The sequence below is a fragment of the Sinocyclocheilus anshuiensis genome, unplaced genomic scaffold, assembly GCF_001515605.1.
Source record: "Sinocyclocheilus anshuiensis isolate Anshui unplaced genomic scaffold, SAMN03320099.WGS_v1.1 scaffold1425, whole genome shotgun sequence".
NCBI lineage: Eukaryota > Metazoa > Chordata > Actinopteri > Cypriniformes > Cyprinidae > Sinocyclocheilus > Sinocyclocheilus anshuiensis.
In genome coordinates, this window is record NW_015551044.1 from 491,858 (window position 1) to 506,709 (window position 14,852).

At 35.4% G+C, this 14,852-nt stretch overlaps 2 protein-coding genes across 2 annotated transcripts in view; one reads left to right on the forward strand and one right to left on the reverse strand.

The window, feature by feature from the left end:
- LOC107661618 (nucleoporin NUP188 homolog) overlaps nt 1-6,961 on the forward strand; it is a 23,182-nt gene extending 16,221 nt beyond the window's left edge. Inside the window, exons 32-41 of the mRNA XM_016451282.1 lie at nt 198-398; nt 1,099-1,191; nt 2,447-2,599; nt 3,619-3,756; nt 4,824-4,898; nt 4,981-5,172; nt 5,252-5,383; nt 5,461-5,513; nt 5,599-5,728; nt 6,374-6,961. Of these exons, the coding sequence (XP_016306768.1) occupies nt 198-398; nt 1,099-1,191; nt 2,447-2,599; nt 3,619-3,756; nt 4,824-4,898; nt 4,981-5,172; nt 5,252-5,383; nt 5,461-5,513; nt 5,599-5,728; nt 6,374-6,553 (1,347 nt within the window). The 3' untranslated portion in view covers nt 6,554-6,961. The remainder of the gene's footprint in view (nt 1-197; nt 399-1,098; nt 1,192-2,446; nt 2,600-3,618; nt 3,757-4,823; nt 4,899-4,980; nt 5,173-5,251; nt 5,384-5,460; nt 5,514-5,598; nt 5,729-6,373) is intronic.
- Nucleotides 6,962-8,298: 1,337 nt separating this feature from the next.
- Nucleotides 8,299-14,852, reverse strand: part of LOC107661565 (myomegalin-like) — a 48,254-nt gene continuing 41,700 nt past the window's right edge. The window contains 4 exon segments of the mRNA XM_016451205.1: nt 8,299-8,929; nt 9,212-9,257; nt 10,349-10,395; nt 10,469-10,607. Of these exon segments, the coding sequence (XP_016306691.1) occupies nt 8,817-8,929; nt 9,212-9,257; nt 10,349-10,395; nt 10,469-10,607 (345 nt within the window). The 3' untranslated portion in view covers nt 8,299-8,816.

Below are 14,852 nucleotides of genomic sequence, written 5' to 3' on the forward strand. Positions count from 1 at the left end.
AACAAAACTAAATTGAGAGAAATTTTTTTTTTTTTTTTTTTTGTGGCGGAAACGAGTTTCCATAACGTTACTGTTTAAAGTCTTGAGTATATAATGCATGCTATTCGCATACATTTTATAGGCAGTATATTGTGCAGTATATACAGTATGCAGTTATTCCATTTAGATCATAACCAGTATATCTCTCTCTGTCTCAGGTGTGTGTGTTAGCTCTTCATCTCTCTAAAGAGTTGTGTCGGGCTGACGAGGATGGTGAACAGTGGCTGCAGGTGGTCCGGAAGCTGCCAGTTCTGCCGTCGGTTCTGAGCGCTCTAGAACTCAGTCTGCGATCCAAACAGAACCTTTACTTCACTGAGGCAGCGCTTCATCTGCTGCTCACACTCGCAAGAACACCGCAGGTACACGCAGCAGCTTTAGAAACATTTATCCAAAGCAGTTTACAAAAGAGGAACAAAAGCCAACAATATTCACCAGGATATAGAAATCTTGGATATGTAAGGTAGTATAATTATAAAAGTGTGATTTCTAGACATGGAAAAGTCATATAAATTGATCAAAACTCTATTGATAGTTATATATTTTATGACTTTTTTTTTTTTTTTTTCAATTTTCAAGTAGTAACTGAACTGTGAGAAAAAAATGTTACAAAATTCTTATCCTAAAAGGCCTTGTTCACCTAAAAATGGAAATTGTCATTATTTACTCTTCCTCATGTCTTTCTAAATCTATAAGACTTGAAAATATGAAAATATTTTTATGAAACCTGGGAGGTTTCTGTCCCTTCATTGAAAGTCCAGGTAGCCAAACTTAGCAGAATATAAAGGCCTTGCAAAACAAATCCATATGAATCGAGTCAAAAAGGTTATGAACCACTGATTTTAATGCAAAGTGTATGTGAAACTTGGAAGAGATTTGACTGTGATATGGGTGACATGTTAAAATCATAAACAACATTAAATATGTATTTCACTTCAAAAATGAACAAGTACCACACACTAGGACTTTAACATCAAGTCGTGACTCAAAAATGAAATAAACTACTCAAAGATATATGAACAAAGTGATTGGCTAAAATGAAAGTTTGTCATGTTCCTGTAGGGGGCAGCAGCAGTGGCAGGTGCTGGAGTGATTCAGAGCATCTGTCTTCCTCTCCTCAGTGTGTATGAGGGTCCAGCTAACGGAGCCACGCAGGTACTGCTTTACAACTACAACATCCTAATTTATTAATTTTTTTTCCCGAGGAGGTTCAGAGACTCTGTATGACTGTTAAGGCTATAGATGGTATACAGTTTCGTCTACTGGGCATGCGCACGTCAATGTAGCGTCATTTTTGTCACACTGTACAACAATAATTACTGTTTTTGCATTATTGTAAGGCAGTGGTTCTCAACCTTTTTTTCCGCTGGGCCGCACTATGGTCCAAGTGCAAGTCTCACGGGCCGCACGCATATCATTTACATATTATGTCACCAATACAAACCAACCAGATTTATAATATTATAGCCTAAATATTATGATATCTAATCGATTACATTCATTTAAATAAATAAATATATAATTCTACTCCCCATTAATAAAACACCTGATGCTGTCGGGAGCTGACCAATTTTGTGAAATTCGGCTCGAAAGGAGTAACAGCACAATGAAGTTGTGATTGTAAGTTGCAGTCCGTAAGACTTGACGCGTGACATTGCAGAAAATGTGCGTTCACAAATGTAACCTACGTTGATCCAAATATGGAAAGCACTTTCGAATTGAATAATCTGAGGTTCTCTCCAGAGATGTTTCCACATTTCTGCAATTAAGGATGATTGCTGCGTAGTATGGGTGTTTCCTTTTGCCTAAACATCTTCAAGTGAGTGGCGGGGCAAACCGAAAGTCCAGCACTCTGCTACCTTCACTGCTGATACTGCGACTGTTCTTGTTTGTATGCGTTCCTTCGCTGGCATTTTCCACATTCCGTTTTTCTCCCTTAATAACAAATTTGTCCATTCTGATGCTCAATTTTACCAAACTAATGACTGCTGATGACTATTTGAATTGAATTCTGCCAAAGTGCACGCTTGTAAGTGTTTGTTAAATGTGTAACGTTAATTACGCGAGTGCAAGTCTGCTCATGTCTGAAAATAGCATATGAAAAACAAAATTATTTTACATAACAAAAACATTATAGCTTATATTTGTTTAGTACATTTTTAAATTAATGTAAAAACTAAAATGTAAATGTAAAACTGAAAGTAATTTTTTTTTATTGTGTTCAGCATGGTGGGCCGCATTTGAATTCGTGACGGGCCGCGGGTTGAGAACCACTGTTGTGAGGGGTAGGTGTAGACATTAATAAAACACAATCTAATAAGTAGAAAATTACATTTATTGTTAGCTTCCAGTTTTAGCTGTATCCCTTGTAGCCACAACCCTGTATGAGCGCTGCTGTTATCTCTGTCAGGCATTTATGCGGAAGTCTCAGGACGCCCCCAGCTGGATGGGTGTGTACAGACTGAGTCTGTCTCTGATGGAAAGTCTGCTGAAAACTCTCCGTTACAACTTCATTAATGAAGCGCTCGACTTTGTTGGCGTGCACCAGGAGCGCATTCTGCAGGTGTGTTTTTATGCCTATGTTTATGTTGATTATATATAGAAATGTATTTATTTATTTTCTTTCATTTCCTAAATGTCTGTTGTAATTCAGCCAGTTGAACTTTATTTTTTATTTTTCTATATATTTTACTTTTTTTTTTTTTTTTGTAGTTCTCATCCTTAATAATGATTTTCATTTTTAATATAGTAACGATCCTGTCTGGTTGCAGTGGATTTTATGAGCATAATTTAAAAGCATTACAAGAAGTGCTATAATTTAAATACTTTTAATATACTTAATTATAATTGTCATTGGAAAAAAAATGATAAAGGTCCTACTAGGGCTGCACGATTATGACAAAAATCATAATTGTCGATTATTCCCTTGAAATTGTAATTGCGATTATTAATTACGATTATCGCAATTTACATTGAATGATGTTTATACCATTGTTTGATGCAACTGCATGCCGTATTTTTATATGAAAATAAACAAGCTGAAAACACTCTAACTGAAAAACCTTTAGTGCTTATCTATAGTATTAAGCCTCAAATGTCAAATATACATCGGATTGGTTTCTTTAAATTATATAAAAAAGTTAAAATATGAATGGTATTATAATGTTAAACTAAAACTAAAATTAAAACAATGGAAAAACCCTTAAGATAACATGTAGAAAGAAAAAAACGCATCTTAAGCACGCCGAATAACATGAACGATTAATTGCCGCTTTGAACGATTACGTAATTGTGGCATCCGTAATTGTAATCGCGATTAGAAATTCGAATAATTGTGCAGCCCTAGGTCCTACAGTTAGGCTTAATTTTATATGCAAAATATATATTCTTTTGATTTTGAGGTGAGAGATAACCTACATTTTTTTTGTTTTCATGACATTCACTCAGAATATATCTTTCCATTCCATCTTTCTCATTTTCTTTCAGTTTGCTTTGATGAAGTTGTTGACATTGTTCCAGTTTTTCCGTTCTTTTCTGGTGAGCGTATGACGGCTCACTGAGGATGTTGTGTGTTGTATGTAGTGTCTGAACGCGGTGAGGACGGTTCAGTCTCTGGCGTGTCTGGATGAGGCCGATCACACGGTGGGCTTCCTGCTCCAGCTCTCAAACTTCTGCAAAGAGTGGCACTTCCACCTGCCGCAGCTGCTGAGAGACGTCCAGGTACACTCCAGCACTTCTGCTTCTTTCCTCTACAATTATTTCAAAAGTTAATAATTTAAGACAAGTATTTGTATTGTAACTTGTAGTGTTAGTGTATATATAAAATACTATGAACTATGAATGAATTAGAATATTGACTTATAATTAGGGCTGTCAGTCGATTAAAATATTTAATCTAATTAATTACATGATGTGTTGATTAATTAATCTAATTAATCGCAAATTACATTTTAATTTTATTTGATTCAACATAAAATTTATTACACAAACGTTTAGGCTACAACAGCCCAACATAAACTATGGAACACAAAAGAAGATAATTTGAGAAACATCTCCGTTTTTTTTTTTTTTTTTTTGTTCTTTCATGCAATGGAAGGAATAAGGAACTAAAACTGCCAGCAGGTGGCGGTAAATGTCTTTACGAGTCTTTCATTCAATTCGTTCAAACGGCTGATTCATTCAGGAATTCAGTAAACGGCTCTCTTTATGAATGGGCCTTTGAATCATTAATTCACCAGATTCGTTCAAAACAGATTCATTTAGAAACTAAACACCGCTGTGTTGCTCGAAGACGCACTGCAGTTCTGCTGCGGTTTTTTAGGTAATATTTTTGTTGGCAAAACTGAGCAAAAACAGTTTAAAATTTAACACAGTAACTTCTTATTTACTGAACTGTTATATAAAATCACATTTGCACTCGTTATATTCAGGATAAACAGCACTCGTGTGATACTGCTCTCGCTGCTCGTGTGATATCGCTTATCATGTGATATAAATATGAGACCAAAACTCATACAGGAGCACTTTTGCCCCAATATCTTGAATTTTAGGGCATAACTGCACTTGTGGAGTTGTAGCCCTGCATCATATTTGTCAGCAGTCAGCTGTATGAAATGTAAGATGATGTACAGGTCTGGGGGCGGGGCCAGTGCGTTAACTGCGTTAAAATATTTTAATTGCGTCATTTTTTCATAACTAAACCTGACAGCCCTACTTAAAATATTTACTTGAAGTCTCCCCTGAGATTTTGTCTAAAGGGTTCAGAAGTTGATGTTTGTGTGTTTCAGGTGAATCTGTGCTATCTGTGTCAGACGTGTACGTACCTCCTGCACAGCAAGAAAATGCTGCATCATTACCTGCAGGTATGAGACGTGATGCTCTGACCCATCTTCAGTTTGTCAGTGCTGTATGTGGTTGATTTATTATGCGAGTCTGTTTGCTCAGGCCAAGAATGGGGAGGGGCTTCCACCCGGGCCACACCCCCAGCATGCCGTACAGCCCGCCTCCAAAGAGCAGGAGGAGGCGGAGTCTAAAGCGCTGCAGGCGGTTCAGTGCAGCCTGTTAAAGATCCTCAGCAAAACTCTGGCCACATTACAGCACTTCACACCCGATTGCTGTCAGATACTGCTGGACCAGGTACACACATCCACACAATATAAACACTCGCCATTCACGGCTGGAGCGTTAAATCATGCGTTTTTCTGTGTGTGTTTAGTCGATGGACCTTGCGGAGTACAGGACGCTGTTTGTGTTGAGTTTCACCACTCCTGCCTTTGACTCTGATGTGGCTCCGTCGTTTGGGACTCTCATGGCCACCATTAATGTGGCGCTGAGCATGCTGGGAGAGGTAGTGCAGCGCTTTCAGCTCTTCTGGTATAGTGAATGTTGTTTGTTTCTGTGCTGATTGTGGTGTTGTGTTTGTAGATTGAGAAGAGGAAGGAGCCGGTGGTGGTCTCTGAGGACACTCAAGCACTGAAGTGAGCAGAAACGCTCCTGTGATGTTTACAGTGCGGTGTGGGTTTGAGCTCGAGGTCGTCTCATGCTCTTTCTCTGTGGTTTCAGGTCTTTGTTGATGTTCTCGATGGAGAACTGCTTCTATGTGTTGATCTCTCAGGCTGTTCGCTGTCTGAAGGATCCTTCAGTTTTGCCCCGAGACAAACAGAGACTCAAACAGGAGCTCAGCTCAGAGCTGGTGAGTCCTTCATTGGGCTTAAGATATATTCAATTATTTCAATAAATCAACTTTATTGCCAATCATGAAATTAATTATTTGACCTCAAATCAAATTTTTTATTTATCCATTTAATTATCTACATATTTTAAGTTTTGTGACTTATTTTCATTACTTGTAAGACCTAAATCATCCTGTGTGCACTGTTTTTTTTCCACATTCTTTATTGTATTTGAATATTTTGATTATTATTATTTTTTTTTAATTTACAATTTTTTTTATTTGATGTTTTGTGATTTTTTTTTTCCCCTCCTTTTTTTTATTACTGTAAGACTATAATCATCCTGTCTGGACAGTGTTTGTTTCAACAGATTCCAGATAAATTATATTTTTATTTACTGACAGATTTATTTGTTTAATTATCAACATTTTTATAATTACTGCAGAACTATAATCATCCTCTCTGGATGGTGTTCCACAGATTCCCTTTTTTATTAATTGGTTGATTGATTGATTTATGTACTTTTTTTGTAGGTTTTTTTATTTCAGTAAGACACCATGATAAATATGAAATTATATTTGTATATCTTTTGATTTTGGGGTGAAATATGACCTTAAGCAGGTTTTTTACACATTTGCTTGATTCACCCAAATGTTTTCTTTCAGAGTACGTTGTTGTCGACGTTATTCCGTTTTTTCCGGCGAGGTTCCCCTTCCTCCCCAGCCAGCGGGCTGCTTCTCTCAGTGCAAACCAAACCACCCACACCAGGATCCAAGGCCACGCCGGAGGGCCAGGAGCCCTTCATTCAACTGGTCCAAGCCTTCGTCCGGCACGTCCAGCGCTAGACGCACACATCCCGCTCTGATCAGAGCTCCGTATTAAACGATGATTCAGAGATCTGAATCGCACTCAAAGGGAAACTCCAGCAGAGTGAATCCGTTTCAGTGATTCTGGCTTCGACTTCGGTGAGCCGTTTGGTGCCAAAGCTCATCGCGGGTCCTGGACTGCACACAGGGCCTTTTCTATTTAAAAGCATTTACCTTTTTTTCCTCATAAAAATACAGACGGTCCTACAGCAGCTGATAAAAACTGTCAAAACATTTAAATGTTTTTGTAGTTACATGTATATAATTAAAACGTTACAGATGTCTGTCATGATTGTATGCCATAGCTGTTTTGTATGAAACCTTTCTGTCCCAGTTGCCATATATTTGTCTTATAACCATAATAAACTGAAAGGGAGTAAAGCTGAACACGGTGCAACTTTTTGAATGTACTCTAACACTTGTGCTAGAAAATAATGAAATATCGGTAACATTTCATTTTTAGAATTGCAATGATTTTTTTGTGACATTTAAATTTTTATATTAACTGTTGGAAAACAAAAACAAAATATTTATTAGTTCTGTTCTCTAATTTCTATTCTTTTATTTTTTAACGCATAAAACCTTATTTTTTTTTCTGAAGATTTTTTATATATATATATACATAAAAAAAACGTTAATGTCACTAAAATTATTTTAAATGTGCTGATGTGCTTAATTATATTATTTTAAATGCTAAGGTTCTCTGCTTAAAGTCATGCATTAGCATTAATTATATACCTAACAATAAACAAAACTTTAATCTACATTAATATGTTCTGACGTTCTACATTAACATCTACAAATACATTTTAATGTTTCAAAATGTATCAACGTTACAAAACAAACATGCACAATAGTAAGCAATAGTGTATTTGGGTCAAAGACGTTAAGATGTCCACATCAAAAGAAATGTACAAAAATAAGCACATTAAATGTAAGTAAAGTGTCTACTTTTAAGGTTTAAAATAAGTTTTTGGAGAATAAAATGTCAAAATTTGGTTCAAATAATGCTAAATTTAATTCAGTGCAACATTTATGTAAAAATTCAAACAACATGCTTATTCTGACGTGTACATATTAAAATATATAAAAGGGAGCATATTAAATTGTGTTTTAAATGAGTAAAAAATTCTTACTGACAAATGGGCAAAACCTAGGAGAGTGGCAAATTAAAAAAAAAAGTAAAATTACAACGTAGTATTTGGGGTGAAAGTCTTTTAATGTCATAAAATGATTTTTGTTGTAAATATGCCAGACAAGATTGTTACACAATGACATTTTAGTGGGTGTCTTCTATAAATCGGAAAAATGTATATTTATTTTTTTGCTCTGAAAAACAAAAACAATTTAAAGCAGTATTATACTTGTTTTTATGCGTAAACCCTTTTTCGTCTTTGACTCATTTATAAATGTATACAAACCTAATTGTTTAAAAAAAAAATTGCATTCATGAGGCTGGCTAATGTCTTTTATATTCTATAGATATGTTGCATGACAACACTAAGTTGTTTTGTTTTGGTTAAATGTGTAATTTATTATACAGTAGATTTAGTGCTGTGATATTATAGATGTCATTGTAGAAATGGATCATTCACATTCAGCCTTGATTTGTTTATTCCATTAAAATGTCCAATAAAAATGTTTTCATAGACAAATTTAATAGGCTTACTAATAAAACGAGTGAATAAGAAACCTTGCTAAAATAAGATTTTTAAAGTTTCACAACTCATTTTGCCAATATAAATATCTATTAAAACCTAACTGAAGTCTTAAGTCTTGCTGTAACAGTTGAGTAGTTGTATAAAATCTAATGCTGATTAGTCCAGTATAATTCAAACCGGTTTACCATGAAAGCAGAGAGACTGTTCTATGAGGGTTTAAACATTTACTTTAAACACAGTCTGCTACATTAAACCATGCGCTCATTAAATGTACATGTACCATTCATTTACATCAAAATATTAGATCTTAAGCAGGATAATACAGCATCACAGGAGACCGGCAGTGAACATGAGACTGTCTAAAACTAGTATAAAACTAAAGCTCAAAGTATTTACAGGAGAAAATCTCTTCCGCTATTAAAAAACATTCCCTTTTACACGGTTAAATGCTCACTGTATATGTGCAAATAATTCTGAACGGTATCAGCGTACCTCAAAGAGTAATAAATTAAGAATGCAAATTAAAAGAGAAAACCATGATGTAAGGAATCAACAGTCCTGATCTGGAGTCAGTGAAGTTTCTAACAGCTGCAGTGGGAGGAGTTTTCACTGCAGGCTGAGCCTCTGCCTGAATGCTGCTGACAGGCCACGCCCCCCGACTGCTGATTGGTCACTGGCCATTCAGTGGGATGTCCTGCAGAAACACAATCGGCTAAAACTATCAAGATGTGTTGGGAGCCAAATGATCAAGCAAATCCATGCAGAGCATCTCAAGCCTGAAATAAAACCCCTTCAGACAAACACAGCAGAGACATGGAGTAAAACTCTTCATACGGGCCACTGGGGTTTAAACAACTGCAAGCAAAACAAATGTAAAAATAAAGGAAAGACAGCAGTGAACATGCAGCGATCATCATGCAAAGAAACAGCTCTGCTTCTGAAAGCACACAAACACACGAGCGTTCATTAAACTAACCTTCCACCTGCAGAGCCTTCAGCCCAAAAACATTCAGATAGTTAGACTGAAAGACAGAGCATTAATATCATGAAGACAGGAAAGAGAATTTATTTTTTACAAAATTAAAATATCTACAGATAAATGTCCTTTACAAAGAAACATTCAGGACAACAGAACATGAAAAAAATATTTTAGAGGTACTTTGTTGTAGCCAAAAAAACAAACCAAAAAAAGGACGAAACATTTTTTTTTTTTTAAATGTTAGAAAATAAATGTCATACTAAGTCCACAGTATTGTCGTGTGATTGCTTTTTTTATATGGCAATAAATTAATTCTGACATCCAAAAAAGAGTTTATCACAGGATTCACCATCAAACTCTCCTTGAATACTTTGGGTCCAAAAATATGTTTGCAAGTATTTAATTTTTTTATGTCATTCAGTTGCATCACAATTTATTATTACCATTTATTTCATATACTTAAAAGTCTACTATATAACATTGCAAGGTTTATTTAATTTTAAATAAGTAAATCAATTGAACCGAAATGCAATTAACTTTTTGAATGATTATTTTTTATTTTAAATTATTAAATAAACTATATTTATTTTATAGTGTATATTAAATAATAAACTAATTCCGACATTCCCCCAAAAAAAGGTTTATTGCACAATGACAAACATTACCATCAAAACTCTGCTTGAATACTTGGGGTCCAAAAAACTTGTTAGGAAGCATTTTATTTTTTTATTCTATGTCATTCAGTTGCATCACATCCTCCTTGTGACCATCATGTGCAACTTTTTTAAAAATATTTTTGAAAGAAGTCTCCTCTGCTCACCAAGTCTGCATTTATTTGATCAAAATACAGTAAAAACAGTAAAACTGTGAAATATTATTGTAATTTAAAATAGGTGTTTTTAATTTGAATATATTGTAAATACTTTATTCCTGTGATGCGCAGCTGAATTTTCAGCATCATTACTCCAGTCTTCAGTGTCACATGATCCTTCAGAAATCATTCTAATATGCTGATTTGCTGCCCAAGAAAACAGTTGTGCTGCTTCATATTTCTGTGGAAGCCTCGATACATTTCCCCCAGGATGAACAGAGTTTGGTTTGCTCTCATGTAAAAGAACACAAAGGTAAACGCACCTCCAGGTTTCCTCTGGCTCTCATCAGCACGCCGTGAGTCAGAGACACTGCAGAAACACGACACACACATCAGTGTTGGTTGACTCTGCATGAGTGTGAGTGTGTGTGTTGCTCTCTTACGCTGGTCGATGATGACGCGCTCCATGCCCTCTTTGAGCTGGTTGGTGGATCTGAGGTGTTTGACGGCTCTGCTCAACATCCGCTCCTGCTGAGACAGACGAGTCTTCAGACGACTGATCTCACTCTTCAGCAGCTCCTCCTGATGACACACACACACACACACACACACACACACACACACACACACACACACAGAGATAACACGATTACACGCACACACACACACACACACACACACAGACACAGACACAGACACACAGTTAGCACAGTACTGCTGGCAATGATTTTACTAACAAAGTTTCACATAATCACTGAATTAGAAATTATTGTGTGTGAATTGTAAATTATTGTGAGGTTTGATGGTATTAGGGTTTATTTCTTATTTCTCATTTTTATGTATCAGTCGCAATGCTTCACAATGCATTCATTTCATCACTGATTTTTAAGTCTATATTTCATATATACTATAATACAATGGGAGGTGATTTTTATTTGACAGAAATAAATGTTCAATTCTATTTTAATTCAATTAAATTAATTTCACACCTTTAGTCACATTTTATAGTATTTTTTATTTAATGGTAAGAACACGCCACAATGTATTTAATTTAGTCAACTGTATTTAATTAGGTGTATTTTGTTTAACAAATACATTTTAACTTCATTGTAATTAAAAGTAATCAATTTCACACATTTATAGTCACACTTTATTATATTTTTATTTTTATTACATTAGGTATATTTTATTTCACATAAATAAAATGAAAATGGAAAATTAGTTTTTATTTATTTATTTAAATAAAATAAAATAAAATGTGACATAAATAAGGTGTGAAATTAACGATAGGAACACATTAGCATGTTTTCAATTATTATTTGACTTAATTGTCATATATTTAATTTAATCTATTATATTACATTTCAAGGTGTATTTTACTTCACAAATAAATTTGAATAAAATGTTAATGTCACACCTTGTTTCTGGTCACAATTTATTGTATTTTTATTTCATGATAGGAACACTTCAACATGTATTTAATTATTTCAAATTATATATAATTTAGTATACTATATTACATTACAATATGTGTTTTATTTCACATAAGTAAATAATCAAATTGATAAAAATTAACTTGATTATACAAAGTCAACATTGTATTGTGATTTTTTTTGCCTATAAGCCAACAGTTAAGTGAAGTTTATTTTCCTGAAAAGTATATTATTTCACATAAATAAATAAATACATTTCACACTTATTGATGGTCACATTTTATTATATTTTTATCAAATAATATAATAAAAGGAACATTTCATGATGCATTTAATGTCAGTTACCTTCCTTTAATAGCCTTAAGTCATGGGTGTATTCACACCTGTCTTGTTTGGTTCGATTGAATCAAACTCAAGTTCGTTTCACCTCTTGGTGCGGATCTTTTGGGCAGATGTGTATACAGCAATCGCACTCGGGTGCGCACCAAACAACCGCACCGAGACCCAGCTGAAGAGGTGGTCTCAGTCCGCTTCCAAATGAACTCTGGTACGGTTGAATGGATGAACTAATGAATGGATGACCTTAGCACACGCATGGTTTTGTTTACAATTTCTGGTTCACTTGCAAAAAGGGTAGTATGAAAGCGAACCGCACCAAAAAAAAACAAAAAAACAACAACATTGTATTTGGTCCGGACCAAAGCAAGAACTAGCGGACTTCCCTGGTGTGAATACACCCTATATTTAAGCTTGATCTAAATAAAAACCTCATGTTACCTGTTGAGTGTGTGTGGCATCTCCTGAGGGTAGTGAGACTCTCCAGAGCAGTTTGAGAAGTCGAGCGGCCTCCTCCAGAACCTGCTGCATGGTGTTCACACTGCCAGAGACACTCTTCAGCTGATCCACAGCCTGACACACACCACAGGAAACACATTCAGTGCTGAAACATGACCCTAACACACACCAGACTGAGTGAGTGTGTGTGTTCTCACCCAGCCGCAGTCATGTATCTGTGTGTCCAGATCTGCAGTGAGTCTCTTGGCTTCAGTGATCTGTTTGCGCAGGGCATTATAGTCCTCGATCAGACCCAGAACGTGACGCCCACGTCTGTCCGCCCACAGCCGGTGACACGGGATCAGCCGGGACGGAGTGTGGGAACCAGAGTCTGCTGAGCTACCGCTGTCTGAACACAAACAGAAGTGGAAATGACCATTTCATTTTCAGGGTTTATGAGCAAACTTCACAAAAATAACTTGGGAGTCACATATAAAAGAACATTTACATTTACATTTAGTCATTTAGCAGACGCTTTTATCCAAAGCGACTTACAAAGTAAAAGAAGTGCATAAAGAAAACTAAATCCTATTTTTAGAACCATAAAGATTTTGTGATATTATTCTCAATTAAGCACCAATTGCAATCTCATTACTGTAATGCATCTCAATGTTTTATTTTACTAAAAGAATATATATAATAATGATTCATATCTAATAACAATGACTGACAATGACAACAATGATAAATAGTATATAATAATAATTATCTTATTCACAATTAGGCTTGCTGTGATAGACGGTGTTTTACCGGTGTTAAGTCTACCGCGGCACCGCCCCCCACCGTCGTTCTGATTTTTTTATAGTAACAAAAATAATTTAGCCTAGTTCAGTTAGAGGACAGACACTTTTAAAAACTAAACGCTCAATGCAGCATGCCGAACCGTGCGCAAACGACGCAGGAGTCAGATTTTATTTATCACGTGAGGAGAGTGAGTCGAGCTGACTGACAAGAGTGAGGTGAGAAAGACAAGGTGTATATGGCCGTGCCTCCAAGCTTTCTTACTCGTTTTGCTAATAAACGTTCTATGTTTCTTATTTATTTGGTTCCACAGGGTTTGCTGATTTTCAGTTATATATACCTATTTAAACTTTGTGTAGCCTAAGTAATTTGTTATTTTATTAGGCATATATGGTGTATTTATATTCGTTTTGTTAATAAACGTTCTATGAGTTTGACGTTGTTATTGCTTGAACTGAATCAACGCCGAATTGCTGCTAATTTGAAAGTGAAAGTAAAATGCGCACGGCACTTTTACAAGCCCTTTGAAAGCGAAGAAAATAGGAAAACTCAAACGAACTAACCCCACCCCCCACCACCACCACCACAACGGTGATACCGGTATTACCGGTGTTGTCACACATCGATTAACCAGTGGGGAAAATTTCCTCACCGTCACAACCCTAGTGGAGACGTGCTGATATCTCGTTTGGTCTCGTTCTGTATCGCGTATCTTGTCAGTGTCTGCGCTTGCTTGGCCATTTGTTGCGGCGAAAATAAGGAAAGTGTGTCCAGCTGAATTAATTTAGTATTTTGTTAGACGGGTATAAAAAAGCTTAGTTTACCGCTTTGATATCTGGAAACGTCTTTACTGTCATATTGGATTATTTATATCAATCCTTGATTTACCAGTGAGAAAAAGAGATGAAAAAGAAAGAAAGAAAGAAAGAAAGAAAGTGAAAGACAGATAAAAGATAAAAAATGTCAAAAGAATGACCAAAAAGAACAAGACAGATCAATAGAAAGATACATTGAAAAAATGAAATAAAACAAAAAAGAACGAACGAACAGAAGAACAAAAGGGAAAGGAGGGAAAGGAAGAAAGAAAAAAAAGAGAAAGGAAAAATGAACACAAAAGAACGAACAAACGAAAGAACGATAAGAACGATCAATGATCGAAAGAAAAGAACATCCAAAAGAAAAGAAGAAAGAAAAGATAAAACAAGAAAGAATGACAGAAAGAGAGAATGAACAAAACCACAAAGAAAGAAAGAAAGAAAAGAAAGAACAAAAAAGAAATAAAACAAAAAATAAATTTAAAAGAATGACAGAAAAAATGGAAAAGAAAAAACAAATGAAAAATAGATTGAAAGAATGACAGAACAATAGAAAGAGCGAAACAAGAAAACAGAAAAAAAAAGAAAGAATGGGCAAAGAAAGAATGAAAAAACAATGGAAGAGAACGAACGAAAAATGAAACAAAAGAAACAGAAAAAATAAATTTTTGTCTTTTGTTTTAATGATTGTTTTCTTGAATCTTTCATTTGTGTTACATTGGTTTAAATATCACTGTAACCTCTGAGAATTAATGCTTTAACAAAATTGCTCTCCAATAATTAATGCATCTCAAATAAAGACACTTTGTGTGTGTGTGTGTGTGTGTGTGTACCTATTTTGGGCAGCAGGTAGTTGATGTTGATGGTTGATCTGGGGTCGGTGTGGGTCAGCAGCTGTTGTTCCAGTCTCTGTCTCAGTGTGGTGTTGATCTGGATGCTTCTCTCCAGCTGAACACGCAGCTGTCTGATCTCAGCCAACAGCTCGCTCAGATCCGCTGCTGAAC